The following is a 27,778-nucleotide window of genomic DNA, read 5'->3' on the forward strand; positions in this document are numbered from 1 at the left end:
AGACACAAACACACACTTGCCATGTGTGTGTTTTCGGGTGACACATACCTGCAAACAGACAAGCCGGGAAAAAAAGATGCTTCATTTAGAGCTCAGGCGAAATACTGAGCAACTGTGAGACGTCATTGTGAATTCAAAAGGTGCCACACAGAAGTCAAAATGAAATTTACAGTGTTCTCTATTTATAATGAAATACAAAATATGTAAAAAGAAAAACAAGCAATACATCTTTAATGCTGGTGGATTTGCCTTTACATCTATGTCTTTGTGCAGCTGAAAAGCACCAGTATGTATATTTATAATACACTATTCAGCACAGAAATTATGGCTTCTTCACTAATCTGTAACTTGCTAAAAAAGGCCTCTCCTAACTTCTAGCAACACTGATCAGCACTAGGTTAAACTAGCGGAAAAACTACACCCCCCCAGCTCCCAAACACACGTAGCTAACTGCAAAAAACACTGTGTGCATCCACATAAACATACTCATACACCCACTTCATCCTGCTTCACAAACCCACATCAGTCCGAACACCAGCCCCATTGTTTCTTGTACACACACACGCACACAAAGACACCCCCCCCCCAAACGGTGGCTCAGGAATAAGGAACAGTCCTCGTCTCATTGGACGGCCATTGTTTCCAGTTTCACACACAAAAGGCTGAGTTCAGACAGAGTCCATTCAGTGCTACAGCTGCTGCTGCAGGTTACATCTCACTCAAAGGCTTCAACTCAAGGCAGAAAGTATGAGGCCTAGAGTTGAGCTTTGCTGTCAGCTCACACTTTGTTGTCTGCTAGTGTGTGACAACGTACAAAAAGTTGTAGCATGAATTTAAAATTCAGCTGGTGAATGCTTTAAGATCAAGATTTTTCCATGTCACAACCTTTCAGTAAATACTGCACTGTTTTAAGCCACCAAGCTGGAATAGGAACGTTGGGGACGTTGCATCTGTGCATACAAACTCTCAGACAGTAACAGACTACTGCTCCCTTGTGGCTTTGAGACCCTTTGGCCAAGAGATAGTGTATATACTGGATTCATTGAAACAATAGATTTCGTCTTTATCCAGACAACAGAGTATCTGCACCTAGTAGATAAAGATAATATTTCACTGAATAATTGAGAACAGTGGCCTGCTGCTAGGCTTTTATGACTCTATCCAGCAATTTTCAAGGCATTTCACTATAAAACAGAACAGTCAATTACGTGGCGGTATTGGAGGAAAACTCAGGTAGGCTTCACCCTCCAGAGACTGTCTATATCTGTACCAATTTCCGAGGCAATCTAACCAAAAGTCCTGAGATACTTCAGTCTGAACCAAAGTGGCGGACTGACTAAGCAGCTAAAACTCTGGATTCTTCGTGCACATACATTAAAAGAACCTAAATTATTTAGAGAGGTGACCTCTTCACCTTTCAACCAAGGATTTAATTAGTAAATTAATTTGTACGGTTAAAATATTTTTTGAGACATAAAACTAAAAAATAAAAATCTGCAGCAGCCAAATAGGAGGGCAGGTATATTTGCTTGTATCTAGACTGCATGTACATTATTAAGTAAAAGCAGCTTTTAAAATCCTGATTAACTCTCACAGGTGGTGGAGCTGGTGAGTCAGACAGAGAACAAAAGGATGTAATATTTAAACTATTCAATACAGCAGCTCTATCAGACACTATAATGAGTCCTTGACAATGTGCTGAGGCAGCTCAATGAAGCTATTCACTGGCAGAGAAAGACTTAATAACTCTCCAAAATCTTCTTGGACTATTAAGACTGTCAAAGATTGCTAAAATGTCACATCAAGTGCTCTAGATGCTGACTGTCTGTGTCAGACTCTCTTCCTCGGTTTTGCACAGAATTTGTGTATCAAACATAGTGAATTAGACAACACAGTGTTGTAACAAGGATTACTCTGTGGAGTACTCGTGCTCCTACAAAACACAAACAAAGCTACCACAAAATTAAATTAGAGGACAAACATCTAGTTTATTTTTAACAGTAACCGCATATGAGAAATGTTTGTACATCCAGTGCACATGAATCCATCTCATTGCTGCTGGTTATTAAACTAAATGTAGCTACTGCTGGCTTTATTTCTCCGTGGATGCTACATTTACATTTACATACACACCTGTCTTGCAGTCATCACAGAAATCTGAAACTGAACTTACTTATTAAGACAAACAGCCTTTCGAACACAGTGTCTTTGTTCCGGCCTGGGGCGCTATAAGATGAATAAGTATACTAAGGAGATTAATGGTTACACAACAAGTTGGTGAAATTCCACCTCTTTCTTCCATAGGGACAAGTTGTTACACACAGCTTAGCCTACTGTGGAAATAACCTTTTCTCCTCACTGTTTCCACAGCCTGAGTCAGAAGTGTCAGGAGCTCGCTGTGAGGTATTGCCTGACAGCATAATTTCACCAATGAATAACAAGCTACTACTAGACGTGAGCTGGTTTACAGATTATTCTCTGTCCTTCTACGTTTCCCTTTGAGTTAGACTCTAGTAATCAGGTTTGGATTATGCTTAGTAATAACTAACAAAGGTCTGCAGTTTAAATGAGTAGAGGATCCATTAGTACACCCATCTTTCATTTAGTCATGCGAGTACACAGCCAGCCTTTCCTGCTTTCGTGTCATTTTCCCCCTTTATTTCCTGGCTGCTTATTTATTTATCTAATCTATGAGGACAAGGCGCTACCAGACCTACTTAATCTCCTGCAGTGTTGGGTGTCTCTGAACAGGTTCAGGCTTCTCCAGAGAGAGGGTGTGTCTGGATAACAACACTGCATAGCCCAGGTGGTGATTCATCCAAATGCTTCATTAACACACTCTGCTGTTGTGACACAAACACTGGCAGAGTAAAAGACAGTGCGCTGATGGAAGAGTGTTTTTAAAAAAAAGATTGACCTGGTTCTGCATTTCTAATCTTTTCCTGCTCCTTTTCCTAATTTTGAAGTATTTAATTGCCCACGTTACAGAATCATTTTTATGCCTTGTTTTAAATGGATTTCTTTAAGATTTTTCCAAACAGGTCTTCCACTTATCTCCATAACAAAAGTGAAAACATGATCTTAATAGGCCACGGTGGAGGAACAACTCTCACATCGGCAGGGATCAAAGGTGAAATCTTTGAGTGCTTTACAGCACCTCTGTTGAAATACCACCACACGACTACCGGCTTTGTTTACATGGTGACATAATGGCGTTGACGTTGATCCCCTCTGAAATTTGTTGTCTCAGCTTTTAGTATCAGGGTGATTGCCCTACTGCTTCTTTTCCTCAAACCTTAAGGCCATAAAGGGCTGGATTACAAGTATAATGTCTACAAACACTTGACAGACCAATTTTTCAACTTATTATACTAGTTATACAGTATGTTGGATCACCGTTGTTATTAACCCTCTATTCTATATGGATTATTCTAATTTTTTTAAATGAAACCTCTGCTTCCAAGAGGACACTAGCAAACAAACACAAGTTCCGTTTTCTATGAATCGTGTTACGATGCATTTGAGGCAACGACACACCTTTACAGAGGGTTTCTGGGAGTATGTGGATGAAAAGATCCTCAACACACACAGGAGGAAATATCAGGTTACTGCACTGAAACAACGGTAACAACAGGTTACGCTGTGGAAGCGCAGCTTTGCTGTCATTTCTCACCTTTGTGTTCTCCATTCATGTTTGTGTGGGTGATAAGTGGACACCCTGTGAGTCGCCAACAAATCTACTCAGTTAAACTCACTTGAGGTGGGAGGGTTAAACTTCAACTAATAGGTCACTAGAAGGTTTCTTTCTTGTGAAACTAGGTGCAGATTTTTATCTGTTAAACATAAGCCTGATCAGTTTCTGACCATTTAAACTCGTCATGTTGAATCTGTTATAAAAAATACTTATGGACAATTTGCACAGTGCAAAATATGCACCATTGTTAAACATTAGAAACACTGCTGCTTTTTAGCCTGTGTGCGATTTCTGTTTAACAGGAGATATTCATAATCACTTTTTGTGTATATCTTAAAAGGTTATTTTTACAGTGAGATTAGAGAGGGAGTAATGACAAATCCTTAGTTGGAATAAAGAAAACACAGAGTTTGGTGAGTTCCATGTCCTCACCACTAGGTCATGGAGAAGTTTTTTCTTAATGTGAGAGTTTGATCTACATTATTATATTGTTTAGGAAATAGCTTAATGTTATATGTTGCTGTAACATCACAAAAGACTGATTAGTGTTAGTTACAACCTCTGAGGACTCATGTCCCAGTTTTTTATGATCAATGTACAGTAGCTTTCAGCCACAACTGGAATGTGGACCACGAGGACACTGGAATTTCTGATTAGGAGGCTGAACACCATTCAGATTAGGGATTCACTGTCCTGTATTGTGGAGATCTGTAAGGGAACTTGTATCTCTTACACATCTTGTTTCCTAGAAAGTGAAAGCACTTGTGTCATTTCATTCTCTGTTTGCCCAGTATTTTTACATCTAACAAGAGTTTGTGTATGGTTTATGCATGTAAGATAGTTTCTGACCTCTCATATCCCATATTAGTGCTGGTTAATAGGACCCAGATCACCTGTGTGCTATTATCACCAATCATAGTGTTTCTGAGTAGCGTTATATGATCTGTGCAAAATCAAGATAAGCCAGCTATGTTCCGTACAAAGTGTTCTCTCACAGCCAAGACATCCAAGTCATCTGTGACCTACTCTTCCGTATGGTCCATCTGTCCTGCTTTGCTTTTACCATTTCAGAAACTGTCTCACTCTTCTGTCAAAGTGACCTGCAGTCAGTCTGCTCTTTTCCTTCTTCTGTTGGAGTTTTTTGCTGTCATGCTGCCCACACTTTCTCTCTGCTGAATTAGCAAAGTTCTTCTTTCTTCCAAATCTTCTTCCTCCCTTCATCTGTAATCATATATACTCTCCTCCACCCCTCTCCTGCAGCTTACCTGCGAAATGTTTTGTTTACAAGATTAACAAAACCAACATGTGGCAAATACTGGCTGACACTGGCTAAAGTGGTCACTGATAATGTGAGTCCTGACAGTAACATAACTCAAATCTGATGTGAATTTTTACTCTCACCAGTACGTTCACATCTCTCTCAAATGGTAATAGAATGGGTGTAAATTATAAATTGTGTGCAGTCTTTTCAACAGGGGATCTACTCATTAAGACTAAAAAAAATAACAAACAAAAAGGATCTGTTGAGGCATACAGATTTTGAAGTTGGTCAGTGTCTGTTTTGTTGCTCATAACAGAACGATCAAGCATTTCAAATACATCACACCAAACAGGTCCTATTTCTGGTAATGGAAAATGATCGCTACTCCCATCGGCCCGTCGGAACTATGACAACATTCCTGACATGCTAACAATTAGCTGGTAGCAAACTGACCCCAGGGGCTTATCATTTATTGGCCAAGACAGTTCCCATGTGGGACAGGAGGCTCTGTACTACTTCCACTCAGGTCTGTGCCTGGATCACAGCCTCAATATGCTGCAGAACCAGATGGCAGGATACAGTTGGGATCGACTGATTATTGGCTTAGCTGATTATTGGACTGGATATTCAGCAGTTTTCTGATTATTGGCATTGGCAATTGGCATTCCCGATTGAATAGGTTCATTTAAAAATGTGCTACACTGGCACTTATGCAGCTGGCTCTTTCTATCTGCAGTCACCATCTCTCGAGCAACGTCCCATCATGTGTAATAGGCTATCAACACTGAAGGAAAAGTTCTCTTTTACATATGTAAAACAATCATTTACAATTTTGTGGTGGAGTCTGTGTATTCTAAATTCTGACATCAGGATTTTTTTTTCGTTTTTATTGTAAATTCCTATCAGCTCCAAATTTTGGTTACTAGTCTCCTTGATCACGAATAACTGGTATCAAAATTGGTTGATCCCCTATACACAGACTTTCATTACTATATACCACACTTCCTGTCCTCTTGAAATGAATTAATATTCTTAGACTAACTTTGAAAATCCATTTTAAATGTTAATATTTAGTGCGAAGATAAAAGCAGTAATGAGATGGTGATTATTACTCTTTGAAACATGTCTAGATGACCCCAACTAATATGCTAATAAACGCTCTAAATCTGCTGCGTCTTTAAAATGACAGTGCAAACTTTTGTTTTTAAATACTTGCACATACTAAATCATCTGGCTTCACTAAAAAGAACATTCAGTATGTCTGAAGCAAAATACTTTCTGTGCACTGTAAAGGTTAGCTTTTTCTCTGTGACAGGCATTGCAATCCTGTTTCATTTCATTCTGGGTAACTATGGCGAGTGCTATCAAAAAGAGAGGAATGTAAAGTATGTGTGGTCAGCATGGCTCTGAGAAAAGGTTCGCTCGCTAAGACAGCAGAGCTGGTATGGGACCAGCAAGCGTGACATTTACAGAGAGCGAATGTAGGACACGGATTCTTTAACAATTTCAATCTGTTTGGCAATGTTAAGAAAAAGCTGCTTTGACCAGGCGCCCCTCTAGTCATGTGAGCACCTACAAAAACCTGAACATCTGACTGTTTGACTCAGCTCACTGTTTATGAAATTTTGATGTACAGGAAAGAGCGAGGAGCTTTGTTTGAAGTGTGGAGGCTACAAACAAGGACTCACAACTTTTCATTCTTCTCCACCCTTCACTCAGCTTTATTCTATAAAACCAGACATCCATCTCAATGCCAAACATCTTGTTGACAGGTCAATTGCAACACCAGGTGGTAAAATCAGGGTTTCTGCAGAAATCAGCCAGTCAAATTTAATGCTTTTTAATACCACTTTAATGCTATACTGTAAAAATTTGAATGCCATGACCGTCAACTCAACAAATTACACAGGTTTGGTTTTTTGTAAAAGATGATTTTTATATGAAAACTGTCCCTACATTTCACTATTTCTGAATCCGGAAACCACCCCTGACCACCCACAGGCTGCAGTCATTCTCTGAAATCCACATTTTCTAGCCATTTTTGCTGGAATTTTGCATTTCAGCGCTTTCCCAGCTCTCCTCCACCTGGTCCAACCTGCTGGCCACTTTAAAAACATGCAGCTGTTGGCAATTGTACCCGACCGGTCAGAACAATTATCACAATGCTTCAGCATGTTTACATGGATGCACATATCTGATGAATCGCAGTCTATAATTATATATTATTATTGTTAAATATTTTTCTTGAAAACTGCTGAAAGAATTTTTAATGCTACCAAGAATCAAATTTAATGATTTTTAATGCCATTTAAGGCCTTAATTTTTGCAAAATCAACTTAATGACTATTAATGCTTTTTAATGCCCTGCAGAAACCCTGAAAATGTGTACCAGACATACATGTGACTACATACACAACCTTTCCAGACCAGTACAGGAGTTTGCGGTGACAAAATCACATTGCAAGGTAATGTGACATATCAAATTCAGGTGAAAAAAAAAAAATTGCTGTTTATGTCCACACATGAATGAAACAACAAACAGCTGGTCAAACTAAATCATTCTAATTACATCTTTTCTAACTTAACTGTGCATAGTTATTTTAGAAATGAGACAACTGTCCTTCCACATATGAAAAAACACCATGTTTTCCAGCCTGTCAGTCGCAAACACAACGATTTCTCACATGGATCAATGAAACATGATTTCTAGTATGTAGTGTGGAAGATAATCAAGAATAAACAGCTTACATTTTAGTCAAAGACATTTTCTGTATGTAGAGAAAAAACAAGAGTACGTTGTATTTAACCCCTTGGATTGCAACCGTGACCCCGTGACACTGGACCTTTAACCCTGTGACCATGACGGCCTCTTGTCCCTCTGGTCTTAATGGCTGCCTGCTGAACTGTGACACTAACAAAGGCCTGACAGTGACATAATGCCTGTGCGCTTGCATGTGTGCATGAGTCTGTGTGCAGCGGTAAACAGATAAGTAAGTAAAACCGCCCAAGGAAGTGTATGTAGGGGCACAGAAAGAGGAATGCAGGTCAAAGGGGCAACAGCAACAGATAGACTGATGGTCAAGGGGAATTATCGGGGAGCTGTCAACTAAGCATTGAAAGGACAACTATAGCGTCAGCTAAGGGTTGGACAGTTTCTGTTGAAAAGGCCTCTGTGACAGAACACAAAAACAGGACTAGGATATCCCAAAATGAATCAAAATACAGTGCTTACTTTATGTGTTAAAGTTTGACCCTACGGAAGATCAGTCGATACACACTAATCTTGCATTTATTGATGTTGCCATAACACAAAAAGGTTTTTTCACTTGTAAATAGAATTCCTTAATTTTAGGGGGAATTTATTTCAGTTCCTGTGTCCCAAAGAAGTCATGATGTCACATTCAGGCTATTCTCAGTTGTTCCAGCTTCTGTAACTCAGTGCCATCTGACATTTTATACTTTCTTCAATCTTTTGCCTAGTGATTTTGTAAAAAAAAATAAAAAAAAAATTAAAGCAATTCTAGCCTTTACTGTCCAAATTCTTAAAGAAATTTCCCTTTACTTCAACATTTGTTGGCAACTTAAACGACTACTTATTCTGTATAGGAAAAATATCACAATTAAAGAAAACTACAGCAGTTGAATAATGTTTTTACTACTTTCTAGTTGTAATTCTTGGTTTAGAAAACCAACTACCACATTCAGTAACCCTCCAACTGGCTCACTGCCTCACCTTTTCTGTTGAGTAGTGACATTTAGACCACAAAAACAAGAACTTGTTGAAGTGGTGTTTGTTCAAGGATGCTGCAAGTGTAAATACTGAATAAACAGCATTCGCTCATCAGCACTACCATGCTTATCTAAACCCATAAGCACACAGCATATTGTTGAGATAGTGTTTGTTCCAACAGTGGTTTTCTGTTCATAGATGTCAATGAGATTTTGAATGAGGTCTGGAACATATCCCTTAATAATACCTACCAGCACATTATCAGTTTGTGCTTTGTGTTTAATGGCTGTCAGGCCCTGATACTGCTTCCTCCCTTGTTTTTATTACAGTCTGACAGACTTTTGTTACCTCTATCGCAGCACAGGATTATATTTAATTACAATGCAACCTCAGTTGGACTTTATGTTTTGCCTGATTCTAACCACGTATCAGCAGCAACCAGACACAGCTCACCTACACCTGTTGTTATGCCTCGACCAAGAGCAGTGACGGGATTCCTAAAATCTCACACGCTATAAATGTCTTTTGTAATGAGAAATGAGAGATAAAACGGGTGCGAGGGAACAAGAACACAAGTATAACTATAAAATGTTACACTTGCGCTCAACATAGTCTGTACATTACTTTGGTCTAGTCATCCATGAAATCTTTAAAGCACTGATTGAAACTTTGCTGATAAACAAGATGATTCTACTGCAGTCTCTATGACCCACACACAATAACTGATAACCCAACAGTGCTAACAGTTATCTTAGTATCTCGTTTATATAAGGCAAGAGACACCGGCTAGGGAACTGATAGGAAAATCGGCAATAAAGTAATCATGGTGTCAGACACAATAGAGCATACAGTCTTCTATGAATACAGGTCATTTTTTGGATTTTTATTACATGAACACACACAACTGTGGTATGTGCCAGTATGCTCGACATTGTCCAGTTGTGTTTATGATGGATTTGTTTGCTGTAGCCTTGTGCCATAAACCTTTAGTCATAAACTAAGGCCAGGCGGTTATTCAAACACTCTGTGGACAGATTTACACTATCAGTCTACCTCATGAAGCTCATCCAGAGAACGGCAAGTGTTTGCAAAGCAGTAATCGAAGCAAAGGATCTCCATTGTGAAGAATCTAAAATATAAAACATGTTTTGATGTATTTACTACATAATTCCAAATATGTTCATTCATAGTTTTGACGCCTTCAGTGAGAATCTACAATGTAAATAGTCATGGAAAAAAAAAACATTAAATGAGAAGGTGTGTCCAAAATTTTGATTGCTAGCGAACATTTATAGTGCACCTTGTCTAATGATGCCTTTCTTAGAAAGAGACGTTATATTAGGTTGAATGGCATTGAAAGTAAGCCTTGACTGTTTGTTGAATATTTAGGTAGTGCTCATGATTTGTCGTGATGAAAGGTTTTGTGTTTCGTTAATCAGAGCTGGTTGACATTTTAGGGGACTTTGATACGCTGAAGATGGTTAGATGAGAACAGTGAAACTACTCTCATGTCTGTAGGATATGAAACTGCAACCAGGTGATAATTTGCTTGGCTTAGGGTGCTGGCTCTGTTCAACAGTTTAAAAAAATGTACCTACTGACACCTCTTGACCTCATGAATAACACCTTTTGCCAACCACTTGCTTCCTTTAGCTACTGTGAGTTTGTCAACCAACCACAACCTCCAGAAAATATCAGAGCATTCCTTTAATACCACTTCACAGATGTTAGGCTAAATGATATACAGACACACATTAATGCTGCATGTGTGCAATTTTTGACCATATAAAACGAGTCTCACACCAGCTTTATGATCCTGCAAAAAGATATCACTGGCTGCCAAAACTGAATCAAAGCCTGTCTGCTTTATAGTGTGACCAGCACGGTTACTAATACATACAAAAACACATTGTGTGTTAAAGTTTAAGCGCCTTAACTTGCACAAACGATGGGTTACACAAATGGAGTTACGCTGCTCATTATCTCTATGCTTCAACGACAATGCTGAGTTGTCTGTGTCATGTTACACAGGCTGCATCGAAAGAGTGTCAGAAATCTGGACAAGCTGGAGGGGAAATCTACTCATTGCTGAAGAAGCTCGACACACACCCAAAAACCAAACCCATCCCACCCAAGGGCACGACTCTTTGCTCAAATTACCTCCCACCTAGAATACCGTTTACGTCCGGATAGGTTTAGACAAAGTGCCGTGATGCAAGATCTTCTATTTCACTTTCAGCGTTGATCCAAGAATACACAAATGAGCGTCGACAAGCTCGGACTAGTCTTTGAAGCTCATTCGCTGAGAGGACTAACACACCACACTTTAAATGATTACAAATGTGCCGAGTCTGATTAACCAATCTAGAAGCGAGTTCCTATAAACTATAAACACACGACAACACTAAAGTCAAGCTTAACGTGCCCATTCGACAACATTTAGATGAAAGGGAGTAAAATCCAGCATAGTTCAGTTAAAATGTAATCCTGTGATGTTGCCAAATTGCTCGATCTTACCGATAACTTTTTAAAGCTGCATTCAGCTTCTATGCTCCGTATATTTGGAACAAACTCCCAGAAAACTGTAGATCAGCTGAAAGTCTCAGCACATTTAAGTCCAGTCTGAAGACCTACCTGTTCTCAGCTGCTTTTGACTAAGTTCTTCTAACAGTTATTTTAAATCTTATTTCATGACAAACTCTGCAGTGTAACTTTTAAAATGTCCTTGCTTCCCAACTTCTGTTTTTGATTCTTTTACTCTTGTGCATCCTTAAATTTTAATGACCTTTTTAATGATTTTATAAATGTTTTCTTTCTTTTTATAATTGTGTTTTCATCTGCTGTTTTAATGTCCTTGTGAAGCACTTTGAATCACCCTGTTGTTGAAATGTGCTATATAAATAAACTAACTTTAACTTTAAATGTGTCACATGCTTACAATGATTATTTATTTCTATTAAAACAAGATTAAGAGTTTACACAGCCATGCTAGCAGCTCTGTAAGTCTCTAGTCAGGTACAGTAGTGCTTTGAGCTGAATGCTAAGATCAGCATACTAACAGGTTTATAGTGACAATGCCAGCATGGGGGGGCTGCACAGTGGCGTAGTGGTTAGCACTTTCGCCTTGCAGCGAGAAGATCCCTGGTTCGCGTCCCGGCTTTCCCGGGATCTTTCTGCATGGAGTTTGCATGTTCTCCCTGTGCATGCGTGGGTTTTCTCCGGGTACTCCGGCTTCCTCCCACAGTCCAAAAATATGCTGAGGTTAATTGATCATTCTAAATTGCCCGTAGGTGTGAATGTGAGAGTGATTGTTTGTCTATATATATGTAGCCCTGCGACAGACTGGTGACCTGTCCAGGGTGTCCCCTGCCTTCACCCGAGTCAGCTGGGATAGGCTCCAGCCCCCCCCGCGACCCTAATGAGGATTAAGCGGTGTGTAGATAATGGATGGATGGATGCCAGCATGGGGTGATTAGCAGGAAAGGTTTCTCATGTTCACCACATTAGGTAAAAATGTTAGGAAGCTAGCAGTTGCTAATTAGCACTAAACACAACATTGAGATAAGGATGATTAAATTGTCAATATGTGTGGAGGCGTGCAGTTGAATCAGAAAGTATTGACAATACACACGCAATTACAGTAAAAATGAAAACTTTTTTTGTAATTTTATAGTAAAGAATCTCAACAGGATGTGAAGCCACCAACAGAAACAATTGGCAAAGTCATGCAATCCAAACCAACAGTACTATGGCTGGCTGTTGTTATATCAGAATGTTCTAGGTGTTTCTATTATTTTATCAACCCATCTATTACAATCTGGGTGAAAGAATAAAGTCAAGTCTAGGTGCCATTTTTGTATGGCACATTTAAAACAACAGACCAAAGAATCACTCAAGACAGTCAAGGTTCTGTTTAAATGGATGGTTTTCCCTAGAACCAACACTCACTAAGACTTAGGAAAAGACCGTCATTGCTGGAACAAACCATGGAAACTACAACAATGAAGGGGAGATTCTGTCAGTGTGTGTGTCTGGTTTTGCGTGTGTATTCTCTAAACAAATGAGCAGGATTTCAGTGCACTGAAGTAGAACAGAGGGCGCTGCACAGATCGCAGCCAACCACCTTCTCTTGGCATCAGTTCCCCTTTTGTTGTGGTTCCTGTCAAAAACAAAAGGTCCGTATTCCATCTCTTCAATGGGGCTCTAAACCGCTGGCTCTCATTCGGAATGACTGGCTTCTAACTAACATCCTGCATGGCTGAATTCACAATAAAAGTGAAGAAATGCTCAGAAAAATGTGTTAAATATGGTACATTCTAGAAAACACTGAGCTATAAACAAAAATATTTTGATCTGCCTTTGGACCTGGGCCTGTAGTGCAATCCAGACTGATTTCAAGTACAGGTTTGCTTCCAGGAAGGGTGGAGCACGCTGCGAGATCTTCCAAGTAGCCACCAAAATTGCTATGGAGGGGTGATGACAAGTATTAAGCATTTCCCCACATTCACCATTAAATATAAGGCACACTTTACTTCACTGCTTTTTTAGCAAGTGTGTAATTACTGTGTATCCAAGGTCAGGAGTATCTGACTTAAGACCTGTGATTAGTGCTGCATGCAGACTGTTCTCTAACCGGAAGCTGGATCACTGACAGCAAGGATCTGTCTTGCAGCAGAGTGTGCATATAGGCCTTTAGAAGCTGCAGTAAGCATCAAATTATATGCTTTTGCCATGATTTTCATTACAAGATCGGCAAAACAGCAGCTACAGGCTTAAAGGAATCATTGTAGCCAGTTTAACATCCTTAGTCATGAGTCAAATTATTCAACAGGCAAGGTGTCCTGGCAGGAAATGTGGCAGAAAGCATACTGACTCTCCACAACACTGTTGGAAAAATTATTATTGGACTGATAAAACTACAGCTTTTTAGGAAAAACACACAACACTATGTAAATGGCCTCCAAGCTAGCATGAAGATATCATTCCAAAGATGTGAAGGGATCATCATGGACAGCCCCCTGTCATTGAGAGAAAAGGAATTCCCAATATATTATAGAGAATAGTGTCATTGTGCCTGTCCGGCTGAAGCTCTGCAGAAGTTTGCTAATGCAGTAGAGTAACAGAGTAGAGTAGTAATAGTAGAGTAATGACCCTAAACCTACCAACCTGCCATAAGACAGCCTGAGACTTTGGCTGAGATGAAGCAGTCCAACTATGTCCAGGTCTGATCGGAGCAACCAGAAATGCTTGTTTGAGGTTATTTAAGGGTTGATTTGTGTTTAGCAATAGCAATGTGAATGTTTAACGGGTTTGTTCAACTTTTGCAAAAAAACAGTTTTGCTTGAACATAAACCTGCGAGGCAAAAAATGCAGATCTGTGGTTAAGATATTTCAGACTGTTCTAACTGTGGTCTGATTCCTTTTGGCTCTGTGAAAAACCTACGACTGCTCTCCACCCATTGCAAATATTGCATGTATTAAAATAATGTGTGCAAAGTACAGCATTGTCAAATTTACGAGGAGAAAAAACATACAAAAGGCTGAACAAAGTCCTCAGTAAAGGCTGACCTAATTGCAAGTTTTTATTTTAGAAAAGCATTCATATTTAGACAGCTTCAGTATCTGGGCTTGAGACAACAATTATTTAAATGGGCATGACTCTTTTACAGTTTAGAGGCAACTGGCATGACCTAAGCCAAATACATTATTTATGGAATGAAATTCCAAATTTCTTCTGAGATAGCATTTGTGTATTTATCCGAAAAAAAAATTCAACAGAGATTGGATATCTGCAGATGTAGGAGTGTGGTTTAAAAAACGGAACAATTTTTATTTTGAGGTCTAACTGTGATGAACTGTGGCCCCGTGAAGCCCCACAGGTCCCTGTGAGTTAAAGAGGCTGCTGTGAAGGCAGGATTGAGCCTCTCCCCGTTCTGTGGCAAGTGCTCCGGTGTCAGGTGCTGCACAGTCGTTACACAGGCTTGTCGTAAATGCAAACAAGTCGGCAGACGTTGCTGACTCAACCGCTTGTTGACCTGGTCGGCTGGAAAACTTGCAGCTCGTTTGGCAGACTAGCTGGTTGGTTAACTAGTTTAGCTTGCTGGCTGGCTCACTGGCTCGACTTTTTTTTTTTCTTTTTCGCTCTGCGCTATTGTGGAAACAGGTCGAGTGCATTGTCTTTGGACAAAGAGGCCATGCACAGCCCACAACAAAAAGTGACATCAGTGCAGAGGAAAAAAACAAAAACACTGCAGGGGAGCGAGGGAGCAGAGGAGGAGGGGACGAGAGCTCCCAGGCCATTCTACTCAGAAGTGCAAGGAAGCTGATATTCAGCTCATTTAAGCCGAAGCATTACGAGAACACGCTGGTGGCACGGGAGATGTTACAGCTGAAGTTCTTTCTCAATATTCCCAGTTCTCTTTAACTTCCAGTGATTTTTACTGCTTATTTATATTCCAAGTATTATGCAATTTCCAGACAGTGAACTCTAAATCAGGGTCTTGAAATAATCTGCCAGAGGATATGTTGCAGCTCTGTTTTCCCTCAGTGCCAAAATTGACATTATAGGTAATTTGCACACATTCCCATTTAAAATGCTTGTTTTTTGTTTTTTTTTAATGGAATTCCATTTATCACTTGGCTCCTTGTAAGAATTCAAGTCATAGTGTTATGATTAAGGAGCTTTAAATTCTTCCTCAAAATAAATAAATTCCCCAAAATTACTAAACCCTGCTCTGAGCTTTTTTCTCTCTACAACAGTGGATTGATTTCAAATGTCTCTCTGCCAGAGAGCAATTACTAAGCATAACAAACTAACAAATATACAAAGCTGCTGTCCAGAATACCAAAAATACCAAACTGAACTGCCTCCTCTGTGCAGTGCACATCAATTATCAGTGGTATCCACTGAATGTTAAGTGTCCTTGTAGGTTTCACTCAGCTCTGGGGCCTGCTGGCTGCACAGAGGCCTGCTGAGAAGGATTGGCCATTTCTCCTTAATCTCGGAAGGAATTTTTTTCAGCAACGCCAGAAGTCCTCAGACATGATTAGGAGAAGAGAAAGGAAAGGAGGACAGAAGAAGTCTAGACAGAAGAAGCAAGATAAATTAAGACAGAGGCAGGAAGAGTGAAGATAATGGACGGAGATCAACGAGACACAGACACAGAAAGTCAGAGACAAACAGTAAGACAGAGACAGAAACCCCACCCTGATTCCAATGAATGCAGGTTAACACAAGCAGGCAGCTGGGTAAAAAGCAGGAGTGATGGCGGTTAAGGGCGGTTGGTCTTATTTGAATGTGTATCTGCAAATGCCAGCGTGTACGGCACAAAGACGCCTATTGTATTTTGGCAGAAAACAAGGCCGCGGGTTATGACTGAACATAATGTTGCACTTCATCTATATGTAACACAAGGCTCATCATACAAAAGTTTGACCACAGTGCACCTTTCAACAGCAAACAAAAAGAGAGGGAGCAATAAAACGTGTCTAAACTCCACCTCTGCAGACGCAAAAAACACAAGAGGAACTGGGAGCCCGACAACACTTACTCTCCTCCTCGTTCGCATGAACAAATGATGCTGCTCTTGACAGAACATCCAGTGGCGTCTCCATGCTTGGATGCCTGCAGGACAGAATGGAGGACATAATGTCATAACTGTTATGCTTTTGTCTCTGTGTTCCATTTTATGCAACAGCTAAGTCAATATTTGATGGCTGCCAAGTTATTTAAGAGCTTCAAAACTGTTTCACTGTCTTGCAGGGATCTACAAAACAAGTCATTAATATTCCTATGAAGACCAAGTGGGATCAGAAATGAGACTATTGTAACTACTGCAACTGAATGAAATAGGTTCAAGATCAGACTTTTTACATTTAATACAGTTTGACTTCTCAGTCTTAGCGTTGTCTTAAAATATGCAGCTGTCTAAGACTTTGCCTTTGTACTGAAATACAGTCTTATCTATCAGCCTATCACAGACATATCAGTAGCAGTGTATATGTTGTTCAATATGCACTGACATTAGCTTTTTTTTTAACATCTGTTTATTTTCTTTGCAGAACATGATGCAGAGAAAAAGATTCATGGGGTAATTTAAAAAATGGTGTCATCATTTAGTTTGTCCTGAAGAGCAAAGGCCACTTCATTGTTTATGACATTTTCGGCACTGTCTGCAGCACATGTAACAGAGTACGTATCACAGCCGAGCAGACAGTGTCAACTGGTTGTAAAATAGATCGCTGGAAAGGTAATAAACAATGACCCTAGACAGAAAAAAACAAGTGCAAAAGACTAAACATGAAGCCAAACATTCAAAGTGAACTTTTACGACCTGCTTTCTCTCAGTACTCGACACTGGAACAATTCAGTCGTCACTCAACAAGTTACAAGGTTTGACACCCTGCACCAATAAAAGCCTTTCGGCATCTTTTACTTCATATAGTTACCTTCCAGAAATGGATTTGATAAAAAAACACATGACTCTCTATATACTCAAATATTATGTTTTCTGTAGATTACTACCCCAACACTATATAAAGTAGGGCTGGACCAAAAAAATAATAATAATAACAAAAATAATGTGGTTCTTTGACAGAGAGGAGTGATTTTTTGATTTGATTTGATTTGATTGATTGAAGGACTGATTATGTGACTGAACTTATACAAGAGGTAGGTCTGATGGAAAACCTCCCAGCATGCACTGGGGCAATAGATTCATGAACATAACTCATATGTTTTTATGTGCGTTGTTGTATTTTACCGCCGATACTTTTGTTCTACATTTTACTGCACAATGTTTCCACTCTTTCCAGACTCTCATCACTGAAATATTACCAGTGAATATGTTTCAACCAGGAGTGATGCTGGTGCGTGACTAGCCAGGTTTTCCCTAGTAAACATGCAGGAGACCCTTCAGACATAAGCATATGTTTGTTTTGCAAGGGAAACATTCCTGAAATATCACAAATGAATAAACAAGTTTCCACATAGTGGCTTCTGCAGGCAACCATTTAATAAGATTTAATGTTCAGATGACAGATTAAATGCCATATGCTCTGGCACCTCTGATCGTACAACAGACAGTCTCTCAGTTGAGGTTAATGTCTTTTGGCCCACAGCATCTGAAGATTGATGTTTTATAGCAGACATTTATTTATGTGACACTTTATCATGTATATGTGATTAAACTGTGTGTAATTACATTCAAGGCTGTAATAATGTCTAAATAACTTGCATGCTCCAATCAAAAATCTGAATTATATCAACATTATTTAATTTCATCCCTAAGATATGAGCTCACAGCTTTAAATGTCAATGATTTGTTGCTCCAAGTGGATTTTAAAACAACTCTGTAGAAGCAAAACAAATCCAGATTCATGTCATATCGTCAGTATTCTGGTCTGGATAATTTTATGTGTGCACAAAGAGTTCAACCAACGTACAGTGTAAGCCGGGGAAAACAAAAGTAACCAAACGAGGAAAAGGCTGTGGTGTATTTCGAAAAGATTCTTGCTGTCCATTAATAGTTGTCATATTTTTCAATCTGAGTAGTAAATAGCTTACACTTGAATGCCTCATCAATCTAATCCAGCAGTATAATATGACAAACAGGTGCTCGTTCAAGTACTTTTATTATCTGAAGTAGGCTTAACTTATAATACTTCTGTAACTAAAGCTTAGAGTGCAAAACTTGTAATTCCATTGCAATGTTTTCACATTTTTCCTTATTTAAATATACGTGCAAACACTGCCCTGTCGTATCACTGTTATTGGACCTACAGTTTGTGATATTTTGTGACCTTTATGTTGGGATTTTCAGGATTATTCTCCCACAATGTTGAGCCTTTCGGCTTGCTGAGCTATGAAAGGTATTTGTGGATAAAAAAAAAGTCTCCAGCGCGCCTCTCTTCCCTCTTTCTGCATTCCTAAGATACCTTTCCCTCGTTTCTTGGGGGAAAAAAACGTTTTGAGCAGCAATATTACTGACAACTAGTCGCGCAACTTCACACTACACTGCGATTATTCCAGGATTATTGTTGCGTTGGCGCGTCACGCAGTGGTGCGCGTAAAGAACCAAAACTGGTGAGGGAACAAATGAAAGCGATTGCGTTCGTAGCAAGTGCGTCCACTTTTATTCCCACCAGAAGCATTATTTATAACCGTCTGACTCAGTGCTTCCTTAAAACGCAGCCGATCCAGGAAGGATTACGGCAAAAACAAGTGATCCTGCACTGAACTGAAACTGGCGCTGAGGTGGAAACGCACCGCAGTTTGATTTGTGAAACTTCTAATTTTCTCCACATTTAAAAGTGACAACAGAGAAACAAGTGGAGTCTGTGGAGCAGAGCATGTGGCTGGAGGCGGGGGGGTTTCTTGACATGAGAAAGTTTGGGAACCCGCCAGTCCTGCTTCATATCGTGAATGAAATTTCACATTCGTGTAAAGAAGGCGGATACTTATTCCAGCGCCTGTTTTCCACCATACAGTTTTCATTTACAAGTTGAACATTTCAGAAAATAGCAACGAATTTGTTCTGTAACTCTCAAATAAAAATAACAAAAAAAAGCTAACCCGAGAGAAAACCCGAAACAATGTCACAACTTCATGTTTTGCTGCGCTTACCTCCTTCAAGCGCCACTTTGGTATCTTCCAGTATAACGTCCACACACGGAGGGGAAAAAAAAATAATTACAACAAAATATATATTTCCAGAGAGATACAAGTAGAAAAACCGAGCGGCCCCTGTACGAGGAGAGACAATAGTAGCAGAGCTGTCGGGACAAACTTGGTTGTAAACGAGGAAGAAGGGGAGGAGGAGTAGGGAGCAGGAGGAGGGAGCAAGGAATGCCTGGAATGATGGAATTAAGTTCCTAGCAGGTGGTGAAAGTGAAGCACGCTGATTGGCGGAGCTGTGGAGCAGTGATATCAGCATACATTATGATAATGGCGCATTGCATCACATCCTCAGAAGGTTAGGCTGCTGTCACTGTGTGCAGGGACTGAGCTCAGCGTGGGACCGAGGAGGTCTCCGTCCTTTAACGGCAGCAGTAAAGTGCCTTTCAGCAAGGCAGTTAACCTTCCGCTGAGCAGCAGGCAGGGCTGGAACAAGGAGGTAGACTTTTACTGGCACAGTGAAAGAGCGCTGTCTAATGCGAAAATACACTGTGACCAATGTTCCCTCTAATTTTTCCTGAGTGTGAGCAAAGACACAAACTCCCTGAGCGTCCCTTGGACCACTGTGAGCAACATCAGACATGTTCACTGTGGTCACACCAGCATCACATCCATTCAAGTTACATGGTTCATTAAAAGAATCAAATTACAGCATTTACATTTCTGTTAAAACACTTTGTCAACAGGAGCCAGTTGAAGGCTGCAGTGATTTTAGTGACACTACAATGTATAAGAGTGAAGTTATTGAATATTTGTCTCTCTTTACTGTTGCAGTGGTTTTGCAAATTGCAGACGGACCCTGTTCACTCCATAGACACCAATGTTATTCCTGTAGCTTGAAAGACAGCTACTTTTGATAAAACTGGGCTTGTAGCACATTGTCTGCCTTGCAACAATGGGAAAGAAGCACCGTTTATGTTTTGACAACCTATATCTAATGAGTTATTGATGCTGGAAGTCTGAATCTGTGAATATCTTTCCAACTTTACTGAACTTGGGGCCACTACCACCTAAGGAGTGATATATTTAATTTTGAAAAAAGCATTTAGCCATACTTAAAGCTTCAAGTGCTTTATTAACATGGAACTAAAAATTTTGTATTGTTTTATTATCACAGGTTCTGTCTGAAAAGAGGTGGCATCATTTTAAACTGTGAAATCAAACTAACAAAATGTAATGACCAACCAGTGAGCAATACTGGATTCTGCAAAAACATAAACAACTTTTTTAAAAATCTAAATCTTATCTTAACACAGTTAATGTATTAACTTATTTTTGTGTGTATGCATGTATTTATTGATTTATTTAGTACTGTTAACATATCAGAGTTCTGAGTGAATTTTTCTTAAGATAGGCAAAGGCCATTTATTGATTACATATAGGCTCTTAAATGTTTATTAAAAACTGAAAAGCATTAAAAAAACAACTTAGGCATTTATTGAGTCACTAAAATACTGTAGAGTACAGACCACATCAGCATGATTATAAGCATCCTCTGGTAAATTAACAACCAGATACTGATGTCTCTCACCATATGGACTTCAGGAGATGATTAGATGATGATAAACTGTGACCTACTGGTTGGGTTCTCTCTGTTCTCATGTTTCTTACATGTTTGTCCCCTGACAGCCGGGTCCTAATGTTTTTTGAGCAACACACCATAGTATGACGTTTTTACAATGATGGTTCTACTATGGAACCAGTTTGACATGTTCAGGTGTTCTTTGTGTGAAAACTCAGAGATTTCAGGGATCAGAAGGTGGTTTTCAACTTTCTTTATTAACTTTCTGCTTCAACTTTAAATTAAATTTCCTTCACTAACCCAGCCCTCTGGACTTCCAGTAAGCTGTGTTCCTATTGGCTGTCCGGGTGGCTGATTGGTGTTATCAGGAACACCTGAGCAGCTCAGTGTCTTCCTGCTTTATCTAGCTGCAGACAAACATTTCCTCTGCTTCTCTTCACCTAGGTTTGGCTCCTTTGCTTTAGTTTGTTCTTTAGGTGTTGGCTTGCAGCTTCCAGCAGTAAAATCGTCTTTAATGTGTTTCTTGGTGTGTTTTAGGGCTTTGTACTGGATAGTTTTTGGTACATGTGGTTTTTAGCCACAGTTAGCACATGGTGCTAATGTCTGCAGTGATTAGTGGATTTAGTGCAGCTGAGTTGTGTCTTTATCTTGGCTGTAGTGAGTCTTTAGAGGTTTTTGGTCAGACACACACACGTTGGTTGTCCAGAAGGTAAGAGTTCCTGTCCTGATTCTCTGTTTAAAGAGGTTCTCTGGTAGGCTGCAGGAGACTTTAGCGTCTGGGTTGTGCTAGTTTGGTTTTTGTATGGTTTCATTTGGACGACTATCTTGAGGCCCCTCCATGTGGTTTAGTGAGGTTTTCTGTAACAGTTCTACAAAGCAACCTGCAGCAGAAGGTATTTTGAGAGTTTTTAGGAAGTTCTGGAGACCAGACTTTAGAGCAGCAGAAACATTTGTCAGCAATTTGAGCAGGAGAAGGTGAGCTTCAGAGTAGAAATGAGAAGGAAACATTCTTGACCCGTGTGGTGAGGTCCTGTACCAAGAGTTTGAGCAGGTTGTGAAGAGTCTGTAGTTCTTTGGTCTGAAAGCACAAGAAGAGTCGACTCATTAAAGGAGAAAACAGGAGATATTGTTGCTTCTTCTGTCGCTCTGCAGTTTCCTTAGACTGAATATCAAGTTTATATTTTAAATGATTTACCATGTGAGCCCAAGAAGACTTCAATAAACTCCCTCCATCCCCTGGACACAACATAATTTATTACCATGTTAAATCTTTTTTTTTTTTTTTTTATAAATATGTTTTTGAGTTTTAATTATAGTTTTAGCGTAGTTTTTTCTCTTTGCTTATTTAGTTTTGTCATCTGTGTGAAAGGTGCTAAACAAATAAAGCTGAATTGATAAACTGAATAACTGACTAACTCATGATTGTGACAACAGAAGTATTTTCGTTTTGATTTAAGGGTCTGTTTCATTTTTAAGGTTGGGGTTAAAATCTTCACAGAAAAAAAAGATTAAAGAAATAAACTACAGTAAAAAAGCAATCAAATCAAAGGAAAAAAAACATTTAATATAATAAAACTTTTAAAAAGAAAATTAAACCATGAATACAATTAAATTATATTAGACAAAATATTTAATTAGATAATTAAACAGAAGATACAGATAATGAAACATTTAAAAAAATACAATTGAACAAGAATATTACACATTTAGAAAAATACAAAACATTTAATTAGATTATCAAACCTTTAAAAGTCAAAACATTTAATTAAAAAATTAAATGTTTAATTAGAAAATTAAATCTTAAGGACAATACCTTAACCTTACAAAACCTTAAAGATTTAATTGAAAAATTAAACATTGGGAAAGAAAAGGAAATTTATCAAACAAGCCGATAAAACATTTGAAAAAACAACAATTAAACATTAAAAAGACAAAACATTTCGAAATCAGATCAGACATTAGAACAGAGTAAAAGGTGAGAAAAGAGCAAAACTAAACATTTAAGAAGAATCAAACTAAAGATAAAACCTTTGAAAGGGCACCAGTTAAACTTTAGAAGATCAAATTAAACAGAAGAAACAATAAAACGATCAAAAAGAGCAAAAACAGATAAAGGCCTTTAAGTGTTTTCTAGTCTGAAATGAAAACATCAAGTTCTTTCTTCAAACATTTCCTCTTTCTATGTTCTTGGTTTGATTGTGGACAGATTTACTAAGAACTCATTTCAGAAAACTGCTTTCCAGATAAAGTCTACTGGAGGTTGAAGGCATCGATCAAACTAATGTTACCTTCTGATCTCCACAAACTTTATTGTTCAGTGAAGAGAATCAAAGTTTGTTCAGGATTTCTAAAAAACCCACAGGTGAAGGTCTGAGAAGAACTCAGATGGATGGTCTAAATGTGAAATCAAGACTCATGGTCACAAGTTTTAAGGCTTCTGTTAACCAGAAACTTCAAACTAACAGAGAAGTATTGAGAAACTTTTAAAACTTCAGTCCTCAGACTGTCTGAAGGTTCAAACTAACAGAGAAGTAGTGAGAAACTTAGAAGATATCGGTCTTTGGACTGTCTGAAAGGTAAATCTGACAGAGAACTACTCTGGGACTTAGAAAATTTCAGCCCTCAGACTGTCTGAAGGTTCAAACTAACACAGAACTACTGTGGGACTTAGAAAATTTCAGCCCTCAGACTGTGTGAAAGCTCAGGTCCTGAGGACTCGGGAGGTGTGGAGGCTTTGGAAAGTCTTGGAACTGAGGGTTCCACCCTCCAGCACAAAGGCTGAAGTCCAACCTCCTGAGAAAAACGGTCGAGTCGAGACTCGAGTTAAAAAAAAACTCGAAAATGACAAAAAATAGATGATAAATGCGCAAAAAAAAGAAGAATTTGTATCTGAGCGAGTAGCTCAGGGGAAAAGGAGACAGACTAGTGACTGGAAGGTCGCAGGTTCAAGACCCGCCACCGGCCTTTTTCATTCTTTGTCTTTGTCAGTATTTTGAGAAAATTTAAGAAGTGTCTGGTCTTGAACCAGCGACCTGCAGCTCCATAGGCAAATCCTTAACTCACTGAGCTACAGATCAGATACAAAGAAATAATTTCGTCGTCCCTTTGGCATCGTAGTTCCTGGAGTGACCACATGGGTGGAGCCAGGGCGGAGTCTGGGTGGAGTCTGGGCGGAGAGTAGGTGGGGAGGTGGGTGGCGGCCTCCCCCCTCTACTCCCCCACCTCCCCGCACCACCCACCACACCTTCCCCCGCCCGACGAGTTCTTCGAGTTTCGACGAGTTCTTCGAGTCTCCACGGGTTTTCCCGAGTTTCTGGAGTTTCCACCAGGTCGGAGGCAGAACAAGTTGTCATGAAGAGGTGTTGAAGTCGGCCAGGATGGTTTGACTTTTTACAGCGACGAGAAGGAAGACCACTAGAAGAGCAGGTCTTTAACCACCATCCATAAAATGCATGGAGTCGCTCCAGAGAAATGAAGGGAGGTCAACTTTTATCAACCTCCATCCAGATGTTCAACTTCATATCTTTACTTTGACATTTTTAGCACCACAAACATTTAGTATCACACTTTATCATTTATTAGGACTTTAATGGAATCCACCAGCAGATTTAGTTTTTGTTGAGAGACTTTATTCTTGTCGTCGTGGGACTGCAGTATTTAAAACTGTTCCTTCTATTTGACCTCATGTTTATTAGTTTTAGTGGAGAAAGTTTGAATTGTCAATTAGTCTCTTAAAAACTAAATAATAAATTGGATTAGTCAAGAGGTTTAAATTTCTTACTTTGTCATATTTTAAATATGACGAAAAAATATAAAAATAAAGCATCTTGAAACAATTTGACATGTAATTGGCGTTATATAAATAAAATTGAATTAAAATTGTATGTATCTTGTAATGCTGGAGTAATTCAGCCATATATGTTGGAAAACACATTTTCTTTGTCCATTAATCTGTCGTTTTCTCCAGTAATTCATTTCTTGTTTTGGTTTATAAAATGTCAAGCCCAAATATATTCAGTTTACGGTCATAAAAAACAAAAAAGATTTACATTCATGATGCAGGAATCAGGCAGTTTTTCACTTTTTATCTTAGTTTAGTCAGAAAGATAGTTGATAAAGTGTGAATTGTTGCAGCTTGTGAGCCGTAGAAGGTTTTAATCTTTGGGGCCGAGTGTTAAAAAACATTTAGAAACCAACATCAACAAAGCACTCAACAAAGATTTGAACATCATTAAAGGGAAATCCAACTTTTGCATGACAATGTCTAATTAAAGGACATTTATTTCCAACGTAAATGTGTGATATTCATCCTCTGGAGCTTTCTCTTCACATCGTCTTCCACCTGGACTGGTTTGGTCGGGAGCATGTGCAACAAACATTTGAAAAACTGCACTTTAACATCAATGAATCACACTGAAGTTTAATCTCTACATAAATGAGACTGAGTCTGGATGTGCTGCTCTGTCATTAACTCTTAAGTTTAGGGAAAGTTCAAACAAAAGAGGTTCAGATAAAACTTGAGAATGAGCTTATTTTGAACAAACATCTCTGACTTTCTGAGCTTCACCACCTCTAGCAAGATATTTTAACAACAAGCAACTCGAGATCCAGAAGTTGCAGAGAGTTAGCTTTAGCTGAGCCAAAGAACATATGGGACGCTAACCTAGCAAACATTTCAGACTTTTCTCTGTGAATTCTGAGAAATAATTTACTATTTAATGACAGAGCTACACATCTTAACTCAGTCTCATTAAAACAGACTCTAATTCAGTGTCATCCATCCATATTAAAGTGCAGTTACCCAAAATGTTTGTTGCATGAGCTCCAACAAAACCTGTCCAGGTAGAAGGCTACTTTGACAAAAAGGAAGTGGAAGATTCCAAGCAGATTTACAGAAGGGGGAACCGGACTGTACTAAGTGTGGTCGAGTATAAAGGGGTTTTCTGTGGGTTTTTAAGGCTGATAATGATTATTAGTGAGACATTTGGAGGAGATATTCATCTGAAGTAAATGAAAGTATTTAAAATCTTGGAGTTAAACTTAGAAGAACACAAACGCTAACAGAAAACTTTGTTGATACGTTTTTGTTTTGTTTACAGATGTTAAGTTAAAGGAGTTTTATTTGTGATGTATAACCAATCAAATCACTCCAGAAGACAGAGCGACCACAGGTAGATAAAGGTTCAGAGCCAAAGTAGCGCCATTTTTAAATGTATTTATTACCGTAAATCAGTAAAAAATAAAATACTGATAATCAGTAAATCAGTCAGTCCACAATTACTACAATTCTACAATGTATGTCTCTTTGCTTTGACTTGTTATTTGTACAATATACGATGTATATGATGGTGTTTTTTCATACCAAAGGCTCTACTATGATGTTTTCTAAGAGACATACGATGCTTCTCTGTTTATTCTGGCCATGGGCTGCTGCACTCCTCCTCTGTTGTTTTCTGGATTGTACTCAGCTGCATGCCTTCGTCCACCAGGCCTCCGTTGACTCATCCCGCCTGCCGTTTCTGGAGCTGAAGCTGGATTGGAACAGACCAAAGTACAGTCCAATCACGATGCCAGCTGCCTCTCAAAAGGTTCCTTCATCTGGCAGGTGGCGGCACTTCTTCTGAGGGGAAGCTGAGCTGGCCCGGCAGAACTTTGGAGATGTGTTCCAGTGGTTGGTGGATGTGTGGGGAGATAGAGAGGGACCTTTGAATTGTTCAGAAAGGAAAACAGAGAACCCATTGGTGGTTTTAGTTTAGGGTGCTACTGCAGTGTGTTTTTGGGTTTTAAGAGGTGAACAGGAAGAGTTTTTTTTCCTATTGATTATCTTTTACTTTGTTCCTGGTTGGAATGCTCATCAATGTCAACATGAAGTTCACTTTTAGTTCTGTTTATTTATTTTTATTTTACTAACACCCATTTGCTTTTAACCCCCTCACATGTTGTGTTGTTGTAAACTTCCTCTTCCAAATAAATACTCGTCTAACCCTCTGGAAACCAGCGTTTGGACTGTTTTTGTGTTGCTCCTCACCTACTGACAGCTGTGGACTAAAGGCTATACTGTGACGTGTTTAGAGCGACATGCTATACTATGATGTTTGTTGGGCGACACTCTATACTATAGGCTTTTTAAATTGACATATCACTGTGACGTTTTTTTTTTGTTTTTTTAGCAACATATAAGAATTCGAACAGTTTTAAAAGTTACTATACTTTTACTTGTGCAATGAAATTATTATTCTATGGCATTTTTTAGATGACATATTATACTCTGATGTTTTCTTGAATTACATACTATTTTGACAATATACTGCACTATGACATTTTTTGAACCACATATCATACATGACAATTTTAGGCAACATCCTATCATTTTGCACTTTTTGAACCACATAATAATCTATGTTTTTTTTTTCTTGCCAACATGCTGTACTATGAACTACAGGCCATACTATGTTATTCTTGAGTAAAGCATACTATACTTGGACATTTTCTGAACTACATCCTATACTATGGTGTTATACACAGAGTGCTTTGGTTACATGTTGATTTATAATCTGGATTTTTTTCTGTTTTGTTTTTTGACGGGATTACCACAGACCTGACTGTGAACACCGTCGACACCCACCTGAGGGAGACGCTGCCTAAGATCTCAAGGCTGCTTGGTCGTGGTCTTTCTGGCACGTACTCTTCCAAGATGAGCCGGGAAGTTTAACACTGATGGAATGACACCAGGTCTAAGCCGACAAACTTCCAATTCCTCCTCAACCCATAGTCTCTGGGAAACCTACATGGAGTAAGAAAAGTAGACAGAGAAGTAATTAAGTCTGTACACAACATATTAAAAAGAAATCATGCTAATAAATTAAGTACAAAGAACCGAATTCGCCAATATACTG

The 27,778-nt window shown here is 39.0% G+C and overlaps 1 protein-coding gene across 1 annotated transcript in view; it reads right to left on the reverse strand.

Annotated features, from left to right (window-relative positions):
• Positions 1–19,469, reverse strand: part of vgll4b (vestigial-like family member 4b) — a 44,172-nt gene extending 24,703 nt beyond the window's left edge. Inside the window, exons 1-2 of the mRNA XM_023261702.3 lie at positions 19,310–19,469; positions 16,236–16,309 (exon numbers count right to left, since the gene is read on the reverse strand). Coding sequence (XP_023117470.1) covers positions 16,236–16,299 — 64 coding nt within the window. The 5' untranslated portion in view covers positions 16,300–16,309; positions 19,310–19,469. The remainder of the gene's footprint in view (positions 1–16,235; positions 16,310–19,309) is intronic.
• Between the last annotated feature and the right edge of the window lie 8,309 nt (positions 19,470–27,778).

This window comes from Amphiprion ocellaris, chromosome 5, assembly GCF_022539595.1.
Source record: "Amphiprion ocellaris isolate individual 3 ecotype Okinawa chromosome 5, ASM2253959v1, whole genome shotgun sequence".
Lineage (NCBI taxonomy): Eukaryota > Metazoa > Chordata > Actinopteri > Pomacentridae > Amphiprion > Amphiprion ocellaris.